This window comes from Rhipicephalus sanguineus, chromosome 5, assembly GCF_013339695.2.
Source record: "Rhipicephalus sanguineus isolate Rsan-2018 chromosome 5, BIME_Rsan_1.4, whole genome shotgun sequence".
In the NCBI taxonomy this organism is placed as follows: domain Eukaryota; kingdom Metazoa; phylum Arthropoda; class Arachnida; order Ixodida; family Ixodidae; genus Rhipicephalus; species Rhipicephalus sanguineus.
In genome coordinates, this window is record NC_051180.1 from 26,861,305 (window position 1) to 26,877,880 (window position 16,576).

The 16,576-nt window shown below is 48.1% G+C and overlaps 1 protein-coding gene across 9 annotated transcripts in view; it reads right to left on the minus strand.

Annotated features, from left to right (window-relative positions):
* LOC119393392 (AMP deaminase 2) overlaps positions 1-16,576 on the minus strand; it is a 90,405-nt gene that overhangs the window by 31,354 nt on the left and 42,475 nt on the right. For 6 of the 9 annotated variants that reach the window (XM_037660381.2, XM_037660376.2, XM_049416230.1 and 3 more), the window contains exons 2-5: positions 9,513-9,762; positions 5,358-5,372; positions 1,820-1,961; positions 576-756 (exon numbers count right to left, since the gene is read on the minus strand). In XM_037660381.2, the coding sequence (XP_037516309.1) occupies positions 576-756; positions 1,820-1,961; positions 5,358-5,372; positions 9,513-9,762 (588 nt within the window). The remainder of the gene's footprint in view (positions 1-575; positions 757-1,819; positions 1,962-5,357; positions 5,373-9,512; positions 9,763-16,576) is intronic. The other 3 variants (XM_037660378.2, XM_037660375.2, XM_037660383.2) reach the window with 1 other exon arrangement.

Consider the following 16,576-nt stretch of genomic DNA (forward strand, 5'->3'; position numbering starts at 1 on the left):
TTATACAAAGACCACAAACGCAGAGAGCATAAGGCTTCTTTCTAATCCAGAAAGAAACATATTTAAAGCTTATTTCTGCATGCACACGCATTTCATGAAAGCGTTCAAAAGTTACCACAGACCCGCAAGAAAGTTACACAAGACGAAACTGCAGTGCAGATATTGTAGCAATCTCATTAGATATGATTTCTTCTAAATGCACACAGCTGCAGCTCGACGTGGGTCGCCGCAGCGTACCAGCTCCCGATTATGGGCATAATTTCAGAATCCGCTTAACAGCGGTTATAGTGGTAAAACACGCACAAAGCGTCAGCGATGCACTGACAGGGCATGCCGTGACAACTCGTCTTCGCCACGCACTCACACAACAACGCATGCATCTGAAAACAGCCACAACGGCCAATTAGCCGCCAGACAAGACGAAAAACACGACAGAGGCGTGCGACAACACGAAGAGAACACTGCGGTGACGTATAAGTTAACTCATATCATTATCGGTAATTGATTTCGTGGGTATTTAAAGGAACAAACGATTCAAACAATTCAATAAGGAAGGAACACAAGGCGGTGCTTACCCGCCGAGCTGAACATTTCTTCCGGAGAATCAAGTTCCTCTAGGGGCTTTCCTTTTAGTTGGTTAAGAAATCTTTTGGTCGCCTTGGGGAAGGACTGTTGAGAAATTTCCATGTACTTCTCCCTCAATCTGAGTGCGGAGACGAGAAGCTTAGAAGCCTGATGCAAGTCTTCCAGGGGAACCTGGCGGGGCAAAAGAAGACGCGGAAACCGAAAACTTCGTCACTTAATCAACCAGGACATTCTAAGCTCACCACACTCTACATACAAGTGTGCGGCAAAACGGTGAATAAGACAGAACGGACGGATAAATTTTGTGCTTCGTACTTCGAGTAGTGCGTATAGTTGTAATAGTAGCGGGAACGACCGGTACGCAAAGTTCGATGCATTAATCCCTCTAGAGTTCGTTCAAGAAATAGAAAAATGAGCGGGAATAAGGCTAATTAATGACGCCCAAGGAGGTTTCTGCAATCTGAGAGCACTTTAAAGGCGGATTGGAACGCACATGTCACGTACAAGAAACAAGTTTTAAACGCGCCTCGTGAAATACACACGTTGTCCCATCCACAATGTGTAAGCGTTAACGCAGCTCGAGGTGCACATGATGAAAACTTCAGTTAAAGGCCGAGCGAATTTCACGCAAAGTTATTACGCTCTTCGGAACGTCACGAAGCCGACCTTAATTCGGCCTGGGCACAACACCTAGCTAGTGAAGCACAACGTGCAGCACAAGCCCGGTATTTCACGAACTTTATCTTGAAACATGACGCTCCGTTGAGATTTACATGTTAGGCGTAGGAAATATTATCGAGTTCGTTAGCACGTACCACAGTTCCAGTGCACCTCTGACTTGCCCCACTCCCACGACGAGCAAACACGCCAACACAAGTATTCGAAGCGATAATCACTCACTATAAGCTATAATCACTTACCAAACTATAAGGGGCACGCGTGAAGAAACCAGTGTCGTGAGCTGCGCAGCACGGTGTCACGTGACCTCAGGGGCGCACGGACGATAAGCGTGTGAGCGCCTTTCCAAACGCAGGTCGAGCGATATATGGAACGCGTCAAATGTACACATTCCAGCAAGCGCGCAGTTCGTAAGCGCGCGCAATACGCTTCACACGACGACGCGCCAAAGAGCGCGCATGCGCGTACATACATGGGCGACCGCGACACTTGGCAGCGACGTAGCGAGCCAGAAGTGGCAACATGCGACCATGCGAGCCTGGAGCCTCATACTGACCCCGGACGTGTCCTCGCCGCTGATTGCCACACGCTGAAAGTGAGGCACGAAGTCCAGGTCGTTGAGCTGCGCCAAGTTGTCTTCCATTTCCTTGACGTCGCCATCGAAATAACTTTTGCGCTCCTCGAGCTCCTTTTGCGCTCTGAAAGCAATTAGGAGAAAACGGCGCCTCTTAGCCGCTAACTCAAAACTGCCCGTATAAACTACGCTATCAGATAGTAAAAAAAAAAAAGGGGGGGGGGTTCACTGCCATCGAACACAAAACAGATAAATCACTGTTTATAAACTCGCACATAACACCTGGAAACAAAACAAAACAAAAGACAAAATAAGCCCAATCATTCTACAGTACTTCTTTACGTATAGACAGTATGGTGAACAGAATAACCGAGTGCGTCTTTTCTGCCCCGATAACATAAAATGGACTAGCCAGTTCAGAAACCACCGCGCGCGTGGAAACCTGGTTAAGAAACGTATACAGCCAAACAGAACAGAGCGTGATACGAAGATCACATTTTAGTGCATCATTAACACCAGACATTTAACATTGACATGCATAGCGATTGCCGCTGACTCGCTTCGTGGAAGTGCATTATAAGGCAGCGACATTTATAGAAAGGGATCTTCGTGAAGCGAACGCTGAGCGGAAAGGTGCAAGGAAACTACGAATCGACCAGAGGCGTTGTAAAGATTTTATGGTGATCGCACTGCAACCACACTGTATACTTGTATGGAATGAAACCATCCGTGTCGAAAGCGTTGACGAGTGTTCAGCACAACTCATAGCAAAATGAAGCAGATGTAGGGGCTAGAAGAGCTCACGCTGTCGTCTTGTCCTCTCTTCTACCCCTACCTTTGTTACCTTTGACTCAGAGTTCCGCTAAGCGTCATGGTATGTCAACTCGCCCAAGCTGCTACTCTTGAAAACGTTGCCTTCTTGTATAGAGCGCCAAAGAATGCGCAGGTCATACGGCAGCCAATAAGCCGTGTCTAAAGGCAATTAGCCGCCAAAGGGACGAAAGTTAAAGGGGCCCTGCAACACCTTTCTTTGTTATATTGGAATAATCCCATTATTGACGTATGACTCTTCACGAGCCATATGCCGCAAAAATTTTTCGAATCCGTCAAGTCTAAGTGGTGTTACCAAATTATAGAGATCACGTTCCGCAGCTTTCTCTCTCAACTCAACGCAGCGAGCGCGCGGAAAGCTGCGCGCGGCGTGAGGGGAGGGAGGGAGGGCGGAGGTGCGAGGAGGCGACGTCAGCGCCGGCGGCATTTTTTTTTCATTTTTTTCTCTCTGGCGTCTCGGCGCAACCACGTGGTCTGTGCCGCCACTTCCGGTCGGCTTGCGTCGTTCTCGTCGAGCGGAGTCGATCGCGCTGTGTATCGCGCGTGCTTGAAAACTGCGCGTCGGTTTGGTAATGTTGGGTGTGCACCTCGAACGCCGTAGTGTTTTCATCGCTCTGCCAACCATGGAAGCAAACGTGCGCGCTCGTTTGGAACGAATGACAGCTGAGATCGGTTTCGGCCCATACTCCGATACACCGCCTCGTAAGACGGCACTGGCAGACGACCCCGAAGCGCCGCCATTACCGGACGCCAGCATTGTTATCGGAGACACGCTGCGCCCGTGCCTCGATCGGTCGTGAGAACGTGCCGACGATGCAGTTCTCAGCTGACGAGGCAACACTCGAACGGCTGCCACTCTCAACGGCAACCGGCGATGGTCAAAAGCACAGAAATATTCACGTTTTCGGCACTGCGCATGGCGAAGAAAACGGAACCACGCAACTAACGCAACTACGAGCAGACGAGCTGTCGGTGAGACCGGAAGTGCTAATATTAATGTTTGTTCGGTGTTTTTAACGCGATAACATAATATAAACATACATATTATCTACTTATTGAACTCAAAATTAACAACGAAAGTAATAATGAGGGTGTTATCGTGATTATAACATCAGCCAATGGTGGAACTGCCGACAATCGCGTCATATTTTGCGGACTAATACATCATTTGTCGAGAGAAGAGGGAGCGATTTTCAGCTGACTTTGAGAATTTATTGTAAATTCCAGGCCGTGCGCATCGCTATAATATTTGGCTCGCGTGTTCTCGGGAGCCTCGACTACCGATCGGCAGCGCTTTTTGAGCATGCTCGAAAAGTGTTGCAGGGCCCCTTTAAGGCATACAAAGCACAGCCACAGTTCAAGGTCACTATTAGAGGAGCACGCGAAGTTATTGCCGTGGTTATTAACCGCGGCAAACGCGGTTAATAACAAATCGACGCGACGGCACGAACGAAGACTGCGAGAATTACATAGGGACCGCCAAACTAGACCTGAGGTCGAAACGCACTCGCGCGGGCTACCGCACCTGGCGGACGGCAAGCGAATGCCCGCGAGCCGCTCGGTTTGCTTCTGGCAGTCTCTGTACAGCTCGGTGGTCGACTTGCCGCCGTCGCACCCCTTCCGGTTCTTGGGACCGACGCTGGTGCTCTTGACGGCGCTCCTGACGTGCGTGACGGCGTAGTACTCGGCGCGAAGGCCCTCGGACTCGCCGTTGTCGTCCTGGTAGTCGCACAACGAATAGCCGATCGCTGACAAGTTGCGTAAATTCGGCGTCACCACCACGCTGCCGCCGGAGTCGACGACGCGAGCGGCCGAGACGAGCGTGGGCGCGTTCGCCTGGCGGCTCAGCATCATCCAGGATCCCTCCGCCGGCGTCGGCGTTGTCGACACCTGGTCCGAGCCCATCGTCGAGGCCCCGGACATGGGGCCCGACGCCATGCAGCCGGCCACGCCGGCCGACCGCCTGTCCTGTTGCCATTAACGGCACGGACCCACTACAGGGGTCTGGCCAAGAAGCGTGGCGGTAAATGATGATGATGATGATGATGGTGATCTCGGACTGTGGCTCATGCCCGCTACAGCCAACGCATGTATGGAAGGATGGAAATACTTTTAGAGAGTCCTGAGAAACGCGATTATCGCGCAGCGGGCCGCTCCCACGTTGGGACGGCCAAGCCAAGCCTGGCCGCCGCATCGTGGGCTATCTGGTCGGGCCAAATTTTTGTCCCCGCAGTCGGGACTTATCCGCAAAAAATTAGTGAATAATGGGTATGACAACGTTGCACAGCTAATCTTAGTATACCAGAGAGATTTTTGTAGCAGTGGCACACAACGCGCACTGCTGTGCATTAGCCAAGCGACTATGGCGCCCGCGTCTTCCTGCAGGGAGGCGGATAACTTAATTGTGCCTTTTGTTTTGACCATGTTTGCTCTGGGGAAAAAAATAAGGGGGGGGGGGGCATAAATATGGGGCGGGGTCAATTGCCCCCCCTCCCCGGTACTTTTTTCTAGCGCCGCCCCTGGTAACAAATTCATGATTGTTAAGATAGCCAGGTCAGTCGTAGCCTACCTTCGTACAGTTATAGATCCAAATAAACAAGAAAATCGTTAGTTTTGCGGCAGCCTCGTGACACAAAACACCGTACATGGAATTCACGACACATGCAGAGAATGGCAAGTTCAGACTTACTTGCTTCCTTTCTCCCTGCAGCATTTGTAGAAAAAACAGAGACGGCACATGTTTATTGCGATTCAGTTGTCACCTTTCATGTACTTTAATACTTCCTCGAACAGCACATCAACCGCGACAGAGCTACTCAAGAGTCGCGCGCAGAGTGCCGCCGCGCTACCACCACCACGTCACGCCACCGCGCCCGTTTGCGTCGTGTTTACTACACGCACGGGGGACCGTCTACAGTACTACACGGACGAAGCGTGGAAACCCGAGCCGGGCCCCCCGTCGCCAGTCGTCGAAAAACGAGAGGGCGTCCTCGCTCGCGCCCCGTCACCGCCGACATCCCTCTCAAAACCTCGTCACAAGACAGGACTTCCTGACGCCGTACTTCGGCGATGTGTTGTCGTTCCCGCATCGCGCGCGATCGTCTCGGTGTCATATGACGACGGAGACAACATCACAACATGCGAAAGTACGCTGTCACGAGATCGAGCACAGTCGCCACCTGGCGGAGTGTGAGAAACCGGAACGATAAACCTGAGTCGCAAGCTTACGTGGAAACCGTATACGAAGTGGATTCTGTCTACTCTTGGTGTTCTTTGTCCCTGTCCTGGATGAACGAATAAACTAGGAGAGAGAGCATTACGTCGCGCAGCCAGCTCTGGAAAGCGAACCCTCTGTGAACCCATTCCTTTTGCTTTCCCACCAGCAGTAATGGCCCATCACGCGACCACCGAGTCCAGCTCCACAGCCTGCCCTTCATACTACTTTCTGCTTCCGTGCCTTTTTCAGCGACCGGCCTTTTTGAACGATTGTAACCAGAACGCCGTCCCTGTGTGTGTGTTGTTGTTTTTTATCTTGTGTGTGTACGTGCCGTTATTTTTCTCCTCTTTTTCCCCCTCTCCCTCTCTCTCTCTAGACCCTCTTTCTTGCCCCTATTTCCCCTCCCCAGTGCTGGGTAGCAAACCAGATGCTAATATCTGGTTAACCTCCCGGCCTTCCTTTTTCATCTCTTTCTCTCTCTCTCTTTCTGCTTCGATGGTGTTGCGCTATGCCCTCTCCTAATTCTTCCTAACCCCAAGGTCCCTGCACCGCTCCATCATTTTTGTGATGTACCGCTCCCGCATCATTTTGCCAAGCACTCACGGAAGACTTGTTTTTCGTGTGCTGATTTTCACGAGTTTAAATGCAAGCATAAAAACGGATGCTGTCGTTTGTGCTTTGAAATGGCAATCATTTACTTTATAACGACGATCCGTCGAATTCACGGGCTAAATGACTATATTATCAGGCTTTAAACTCTTGAGCATGGCATACAGGGTTCGATATTGAGTTTCGGCAGCCGCGCACAGAATGTGCATGGTGCAATATTACAACGTCACTGTACCGATATTCCAGCGTACAAGCATTTCAGTTGCGATGATTACAACCCATTACTATAAGTCATTGTAACTTATGGCTTATAGTAGGCTACTTTTAAAACTCGTGAATATCGCGTTCAAGCGTGATCGGTTTGAACAAGGTCACCAATCATCTTTAACAGCGTAACATGGCCTCGTTTCCCGCTAAAAGAGTCTCTGGTATGAATCAGTCGTGTTATCTACAACCAGATATGGGTAACAGCCCGACTCAAGTGGCGAATCAAACGCCACCTAGTGGCCGACAACGGGTAAGATATAAGAGAGACAAGGTCTGTTTTCCTCTCTGCACCACGCCTCCTCTGCGCCAGTCCTCAGTGGCTGAGCGCCAAACGACAGCTGTGATTATGGACCCCCGAAGCGTGGATTATTTACGTGTTTCTCTAAACACCGCGATAAGGGATGGTTGCTCCGTCCAAAACACTCTTGTACTTGAGATCAAACAGGACGCTTCAGTTCTACCGAGACGGCGCGTTAGAGTCAATTTTCTGTCTACCCATAATTAAATCAACCCGCGATACACGTGTTCATTCGACCTTTGCAGCACATTGTGTCTCCATCCATCGGCTCCCATCTTTACTTTGGACAACAGCATACGAAAATATACGGACGATGGTCCCAAGACACAGGGCTGTGACAGGACCCTGTTTATATGTCTTCTTTTGCGGTACGATCAACATATTGCTTCGGGCACGATCAACGTATTGACGTGCAGTGAGAGGGGACAAGGGAAACCTTGTGTGAATAACAAATAACTAGTTTGTTTTTATCAAGGAACATACACTACTTCAGGCCTTCTCTTATATACGAGTTGCCTCACTGTATGCCCCAGGACCAGTAGCGTGTACATGGACGTGGCGATATGGACGTGGCAAATGTTACAGACTGGCTAAGGCATGACAAGCGAATGCTACAAAGGAACGCTACACCTTTAATAGCGTTATTTGCGTGTCGCATAGATTTAGTGGAATGCGTAAGCCCGTCTACTTCGCGAGGCACCGTTCAAGACGTTACGTTACGCGAAGGTGAAAGTGCTCCGGAAGACAATAATTTAAACCCCCCTGCCTCTCCCGCTCTCTCTCTCTCTGCGTGTTTCACTCTTGCGAAGTAAATAATTTAATCTCAAGTGGTTTTCTTGTACCGCAGCTGCAGCAGCTCAAAAAAAAAAAAAAAGCCACTGAAGACGGCATTGAAACGCCGAGCTGACAGCTGCATGCCTCGGATTGGTCGTCCCATGCGGCTTGCCAAGAGCCTTGGCTTTGTTTGTCTCACTTAGTTTTACGAATGAAAAACACGGTGGTTCTTTGAACTGCCCAACTTTATGCCGAAAAGGCGTGAACTCATTATCGCTAAGAGACTTGCCTCTTATCGCGCGCGCTGTGTCAGCGCGCGAAATGCGACTCCTGGCACTTGTCCATGCGTACACTATCTTGCTCCTTTTCGCATTATCTAGCTCGTTGCTCGAGTAGCTTCTTGATACACAGGGACCACTGCGAGTCGGAAGTCAGGAAAAAAGGCTCGAGTGACACGCGATCTGTGACGCCGCGGGCGAACCGACAAAGATGCGCTACTGCCGTTATGAAAACGGGTCAAGGCGAGATATCATAAACACGCTTACCCTAACTTTGGTAAATGTCAACCAATGAGAGCGAGCTCAATTACGTTTAGAACAAATGAGTTTTCCATTTCTAATACGGGTACGCGCTGCATCGATTCGAAGGGAACGTGAGATTCGCGTTGAACGCACGTAAGCTTTTAGATTTCTTGCGGTTAAACTCTTATTTTATGTACTATTCTTTTGTAACGGCATTTATACCACTTGTTCTACCTGTTGCACTGTTTTGCTTCGCTTTTTAAAGTGAGATCATCTATGCTGTATTTCGCAAAAAAAAAAAGATTTCTTTTTTAGCACTGCATAAATATGACCATGCTGTTATTGATGCTTTTGTCCCCCCCCCCCCATGTAATACTCTGAAAAGGGCTTTTAAGGGTCAATAAATGATGGTGATGAATAGTGTGCCATGAGTAAGTTCCTCTACAATGTTTGCAAACAGCAGAAAATTAGGCTTGAAGCCACAACACCAGACGAAACATGCTAACGACACTCGCAAGAGGGCGCGTGTGGTTGGGCACCTGCAGTGACATGACAAAAGCTCGAAAAACACAAGACAATCAGTTCAGATCGATCCGCCTCTGTGCTCGCGTATCGTGGTTCGACTAATGTTAACAATGTTAAAGGCCACCACTGTATCAAGCCGAGAGTCGGCACAACCTGTCTCACCAGCAGTAACCCCAGATGCTCGCCCATCTGCTGTAGCGTAGCGCGCACATCAAAGTGCAACTGCGTGTATAAACTTCAAAAGTCTGAAGTGGGGACTATAATCAAAGATACCTACCGGACACGTCATCAAAATAGTTATGGTTTCAATTCCACAGACTGATGAAGTCAGCATGTCCCCGAGGCTAACCTATCTACTTATCCGGAAGTTAAAGCACCCCCGCCCCTCCAAATCTCTTTCTCTCTCACCCTCTAAAGAAAGATGGCTGTAAGCGTACAAAATGTATATACCTGCTTATTCACACTAAAGCACAGTCTACAAAATTAAAAAGAAAAAAAAACAGCGTTTGAATATGAGCCCGGTGCAGCAGATGACGCACAAGCACAGTATAAACCGTCAAAAATGGCGGTGAGTGCGACATGCAAATCAAATGGTCGCCTGTTTACAGCCGACGGCAACCTACTACAACGCACCTGGTGGACAGCTGCTGCTGCATGACCTTCCGGGACTCGTACAGTTCGATGGGGAAGTGGGGCACTTCGTAGGGCGCCGATATCTCGTTGCCCATCACCTTGGCCTTCTCCCGGCAGTGCGAGATGATGGTCTCGGCCGCCGCTTGGTAGCACTCGTCGCCCGCCCCGGAGCCTCCGCCTCCGGGCTCCAGGATCTCCGGGAGGTCGAACCGGGGCTCGGGATGGCCGCACACCGTCGGCGACTCGCTGCCTGCAAGACGTCCGGAAGAAAACGTTCTGAGCATGAGAGGGCTCCTCTATCCTACCTGTACACAGTCCCGAACAAATAAAATGCGAACAAGAAATTACAAATAGGTTCCGACAATGACAACCCGGCAGCACATCCTCGGGCCGCTAATCACGTGGTTGTCAAAGGTAATTGAGGCCTGAAATTAAGCGTGAAAGCCGAAATGATGCTAACATTACGCGCTGACATGAAAATCTAAAATTTAGCGCAGATACGCCACTCTTCCCCCCAGGGATACATTTTCCCCCCTGTGTTTACACAAAGAATGTCGGTTCTAACTAGAAGAAATACGAGGAGGTGGCGACTCTCTGCACGAGCACGAATATGCCGCCTTGGGCAATTAAACCATGACATATTCATACAAGCGATGACACTATAGTATGTTGGAAAAATGCCACGATAGTAAGAACGTCTGAATATATATTTGCAGAGTTGACATTAAGAGGGACAAATGTAGTTGAGCGGGACATGTGGTGGTGCGCAGGACCGACAGCCGTTGGTGCGTGAGTGTTACGGAACGGATGTAGAGATAACTAACGTGCTGTCGAGGACGGCATACAGCCATTTTATTGCTGTACATGAGCGAGAACGCGAATGCAACGAAATGAAATTAATGAACTGTACAGAGGATACCATAATCAACAATCACAATCAAAGAAATCAATCAATCAATCGAGTCACAATGACGAGCTCGTGTCCGCCAATAAGTAACGAGCGTCGGCTGTGCGATCGGTTTACTATGATCCTTCCAATTTTTCAGCGGCTTTTTTGTTCCCCTTCCGCAAAAACGCAATTTAGGTGACCATATCCGGTGAGACATGGACCGCCCCGGTTCTCTCCTAAACAGACACTCCCCCTCAGCCCTTCAAAGGGAGAAAGGCCACAGCGGCAGCGCTAATACTTCCGTACCATTTCCGAGCAGCGCGGTCAGCGGTAAACAGTAGAGGGGTCCTTCTTCGATGGTTGAAGGTTCTCTTTCGTAGTCGCCAGAAGCGACTAATATTTTACTGCACTTCACGAGGTTAGTGATGGGGAGTGTAAACACAACAACAAGCGTCTCAATATGGCACTTATTAAAGACGATAGTCTTTCTTGGGGAACTTAAACGCAGAAATTTTGGTCTGTCTTTCTGTCTGCCTTTCTGTTTGTCGGCACGTCACTCGATTCAGCCACCCGGCCAACGTTGAACCACTTGCTTACCGCCCACCCATCTTGAACTGGTACGGCTGCTCCTACTTGTGAACGTTGTCGATCAAAAAATAAATAACGCGTATCTGAGGCGCAACATCATTAGGTAAGTATTAGGTGGTGTGTTCCTTTAATAGAAAATACATAGATACGCAATTTTAAAGACCCTAGTTTCTTAAGCTGCGCTGAAAATGCGACTGCGCTGAAACTTGTCTTCCTCCGTGCCTTCTGCACAAGCTCATGTCCGTGCTCATGTTGTGTTTCGGTTTCGGTTCAGTATTGCATTGTACTAATGACAGGGGACGCCGCTCTGGCATTCCTGTTTTACCCAGGCGACGTGTAAATAAAAGAGTGTGTGGAGAGTACTCGTTGAGTGCGGACGTTTCTTCTGCTTCGGCGCTTCGCGCCAAACCGCGTGTTCGGGCTGGCTGGCGTCCCCGCCGGTCGCGTTGGTCACCGCCGGTCTTCGCCTGCTGCAGCGCCGGGACTACCAGCCCGCAACACAGCACTCATGTTTCCCGACGTATTGCCAGATGGCGTCCATATCTCACGCAGCGCCTCTTCTATCGTCTTTAGACGACATTTGCAGCGAAGCACGCAGATACGCGGCCATTTTTTTTAATTTCTTTTCCCTCGAAATGTCAAACATATGGGGACAGCAACAAATATGTCGACCTTTTCTTTTATTTACTTAATTTAGTCGTAAAGGACACCGCTAATGGCTTCACAGAATATAGTCGTTCACGGGTATCATGAGATGTATGAATGGTGCTAACTGAATTGAATCGAAAACAAGTTTACTTGGTCCTGCAGAAATTCGAAAGAAATAAAATGGGTACAATACTCAATCATTGGACTGAGGTTCAAAGAAGACATTGTCGCTAATATAAAAGCCAACAGCCAATACTAGACGTCATTCACCAATAACAAGCCAACGATAGCCAACATTAAACAGCGCTGGTTGTATGCGAGTAGATACGGCAGCCAGATAAGGATGGCCTGTACTCTAGGCAAGTCGAATTAAATCAAAACTAATCGTTATCGTGGATATCAAGCCCATTAAAGAAAGCAGGTATGAGAGAGCCAGGACGACATTGTCTTTAAAAGAAAAAGAAAACACAAAACCGGAGAACCAAAACAGAATAAGCGGCAAACAGTAAACTCAGCAGGTCTAAACACTGACCGACTGTGCGCGCCTTTTCACTTCTTCTATCGCGTGCCTAGCGGTCTTCGAGCGGGCGCCGCTTTCCTAAATACGTAACACCAATGCCGGCGGATCGAGAGCCGCTCAACGACCCCCATGCGACTCACGAGGTACGGGTCGGTCTCCCTTGAACGATGCTGCAAATGTTGGCGTGCCGCGGACAGTTCCTCGCCCGCCCCCTCGTCCGGACCGTGCAAGACTGTGTGCAAGCGCCGCTTCTGAGCGCTGCACGTAGGCACCGACGGCGAGAAGAAACTTGTTCGCATCCCCGCGGAGTACAACAGGATTTCGACGCCTATTCCTCCCTTCCCAGCAGGCTTCCCCCCCTTGAATAACCCCTCGGACAGCGAGAGCAGACAGGAATGCGCCCACCACTGCTCGGAAGAAAGCGGGGCTGCTGCTCTTGTTGACCCAATTGCGAGCAGCCTCGTCATATAGACTGCTTTGTGAACACGCGTGCACATGTGTATAACGACCACGGCAAGCTACTGGTCCGCACAACATCGACCCCCTGACATAGGTCGGCAAGCTCACTCATGAGTCGACTCATTCAGACTCACTCACACTCAGATCGAGCGGTGAGTCTAAGTCTGAGTGAGTAGCATTTTGGTGGGCTTGAGTCCGAGTCCGGTTGAGGAACGTTTTGGTGAGCCCGAGTCCGAGTGAGTTCGGTTTGGTAAAACTTTGGCGAGTCTGAGTCCGAGTGAGTCCAGTTGAGGAAACTTTAGTAAGTCTGAGTCCGAGTGAGTCTTGTGAAATGATGACTGAGGGGCGCGAGAAAACGGCCCGTGTACTTCTTTTCGTTGTGTGCCGTTTTCTCGCGCCCCTCAGTCATGAACAAATACCAACTAGCCCAACTTTTTACTTTACTATTGTTGTGGAAAGTTTTGGTGAGGTCCGAGTGAGTCCCACTGAGAAAAAAAATATAGGGAGTGTGAGTCCGAGTGAGTCCTAAGCACAATATATATTTCTTAAGTCTGATGAGGTGCACTTTTTTTTGCCGACCTATGCGTCTAGCCTGCGTCTTCACTGGACCGAAATAAAGTTCTCTCACCACCACCACCTATGCCCTCTGATCGCGTAAAAACGGTCGCCGTACGTCACAAGTTGTCGGGAAGCCCGATGATTCGCCGTGCCGATAGCTGTCGAGGGGCGCCAAAGACGACCGTCACGGCCAGCGATGTTTGCAAGGCGCGAGACATAACGGGCTATCGCCAGCCATGCTCTCTGGTTGCACTGACCTGAAGGCAGTTTTTTCGGTCGATAATTTTTGTGAATGTACTTACGCAACGCGATGCTCATTAAGTGGCTCCACTCCGTAGGCGTGCGCAGGGTTCCCCATCAGGGGGCGGGGGGTCATCGCAGCGCCCCCCCCCACCCTCTTACGTGACCAGGGGGGAGGCGCCCCCCTCCCCCCGTGCGCACGCCTAGGCACCTCTCATTACACCGTCGACCTGCTGTTCGTTTTGCGGACTCGTTGAGTGCGCATTGAAAGTGGAATGTAATTGACAGAAAATGTATACAGCCCGAGCAGAGCCGGAAGCACTGTAAGTGCGTCTACGCCTACCTTTTTTCTTATATTTTAAGCGCTAAAACGTATAGTCAAACTTGTTCTGCTTACGTCTTTCCGCTTACGCAGGTCGAGCAAAGGAAAGCAAATATGCATGTACGCGTACTCCGGTTTGCGTACGCGTCTTATAGTATTTACGCAAATTAGAGCTTCCGAGTTCGACAAACAATTCCGCTCACGACCACCTTCATATCAAAGAAAGAAAGAAAGAAAGAAAGAAAGAAAGAAAGAAAGAAAGAAAGAAAGAAAGAAAGAAAGAAAGAAAGAAAGAAAGAAAGAAAGAAAGAAAGAAAGAAAGGAAGGAAGGAAGAAAGAAAAACGGTCATGTATGGAATTGTTTGATGGCTATGAACACAAACACAGGGTGCCCCAGCTATATTTAGCCAGTTTAAAATATGCCGACTCACTCTATGACGACGCGACCAAATGCACGTTTCCGACTATTGCATGGAGTAAGTTACACTTTTTTTGTGTTCTGTTTAATTATCTAATTAGGCAAGATTAATTCATTAATTATTGAAGCAACGAAGCTGAACAAAAAAAAAACACCAGTGAGAAAGTAGTAAATCGGTTTGCAAAACGTCGATTTAGACAGTTTCTAAATGTGGAAGGGCGAAACATGTAGGGGAGGGTGTTTCAGCTCCACTAACATGAAACCTGGGGAGGGCGAGGCATGCAATGTGCGCCGGTGTTTCTCATTGCAAAATCTTTACTTTTTGCTGCTTTACTAGCCACCGGTCCACTAACGCACCATCACTTTTCACGTATGTTTCAAGAAGTGGCGTTTCAAATAGATGACGGTTGATTCTGGCGTTCCCCAGGGCTCCGTCCTAGGACCTCTACTATTTCTTTTGTTCATTAATGATATTGTAGAACAAATTCCTGTTAAAGCGAAACTTTACGCAGATGACTGTGTTTTGTACTCAGAGGTTCATAGCACATCCGATCAACTTCTGTTAAATCAGGCATTTCAAAAAGTAGCCTCTTGGTGCGAGGAATGGCAGATGGTCATTAACTTTGATAAAACTGTTTTTATGCGAATTACAGACAAGAAAAGTCCTTTGCATTTCAGATACAATGCTAACAACACTTTTTTGTCTGAAGTCACTAATTATAAGTACTTGGGGCTTTACATATCGAATGATCTCTGCTGGAACAAACACATTACACACATAACGACGAATGCAACTTACAAACTGTTTTTTCTACGTCGTTCACTGAAGCTATCCACTCCTTCTGCCCGCCTTTTAGCGTACAAATCAATTGTTTTACCAATATTAGATTACGCCGTTATTATATGGGATCCGTTTACTAAGACTAACATTAACAAATTAGAAAAAGTGCAAAAACGAGCAGCGCGTTTTATTTACAATAATTTTTCAAGGACTTCTGTTACGGACCTATTAACCAGAGCTCAACTTTCACCTTTGTCATTAAGATACCGTAACTCAAGGCTTAAGCTTTTGTATCAACTGATTAACGGCCATTATCAAGTAGACATAGCTGATATTTTTTCTTTTTCTTCTGGCTACTCTACCAGGCAGAGACATGACCTCACCATAACCCCCTTTCCCACACGCAATAATTGCTTTAAGTATTCATTCTTTCCTCGCACCATAGTCGAGTGGAATAAATTAACTAATGCAATTGTCTCAGCACCCTCATTGGCATTGTTTTCATCGAAATTGGAAAGTGCACTAATCAGTTTAATTCGTAGCACATACTACTGTACATGATTGTTAAATGTATTCTTGTATTTTTATTGTATGTTTTTGCCCGTTGAAGTATTTTTTCCCTGTATTCATTGTATAACATGTATATAACATGTATAACATGTATAACATGTATATATTGTCAAGACATTTATGTATGAATTGTACAGATTTATGCGATTCCGTCTTCATCTACATTTTCACTGTAACACTTTTGTGTGTTTGCTGTTTTTCTCTAAATGTACCCACTCCTGTAAAAACCCCATTTGGGGTTGACAGTATACTGAAATAAATAAATAAATAAATATACTATATGTCATTGTACTTGCCAATTGTTCATAACTAACTTGATGTACCACCCTGCTAAAATCACCAAATGGTGATTGCAGCATCTGTAAATAAATAATAAATAAATAATAATGACTTTCCCATGAGATGCACGTTTGTGTCTCTGGTTTTATATAAGAAGCTTGAGCGCCTTGGTAAAACTCGTCGGGGATTCTGACACCGCTGCTAAGCCAAACATAATGTTTTAGGCAGTAACGACGAACCTTTAACTCATAATATGCATAGCATGGACCGGTGGCGAGTAGTGGGATTTACCCAATTTTTGTGGCGCATACACATTTATGATGGACCGTGACTACGACATGACACGCCGACAAGGCGAGACCTTAAGGTGCTTCGCCTCTAAAATACCACGTGACATGCAGGCTCGCGAGCCTCTGCGCACCGTGATTGCACTGCTCCCTAGCGTTCCGCGTTTCATAGCATTTGTCCGGGTGTGCTGCCTCTTAACAGGGCAACGACGACCATGGTGGCTGTGCGATGACACATCTGTTGTTTGCGGCCGCACAAGCGATGACCGCTGCGTCTGCTTATCGCTGTCATAAGCAGCCGCGAGGGAAGCATATCGTTTGTGCGAGGAACGTTACGAGGCACTTCAATCGCGGCGCGCAAGGGGGCATGTCACGTGGTGTACTTTTTTATTTCGCGGGCATCTGTGGTAAGCAGAAAAACACCAATGATTAATAGATAAGAAGTTAGAAACTGTCTAATCGGACGTTTTGCAAACCAATTTACAACTTTCTCACTGGAATTTTT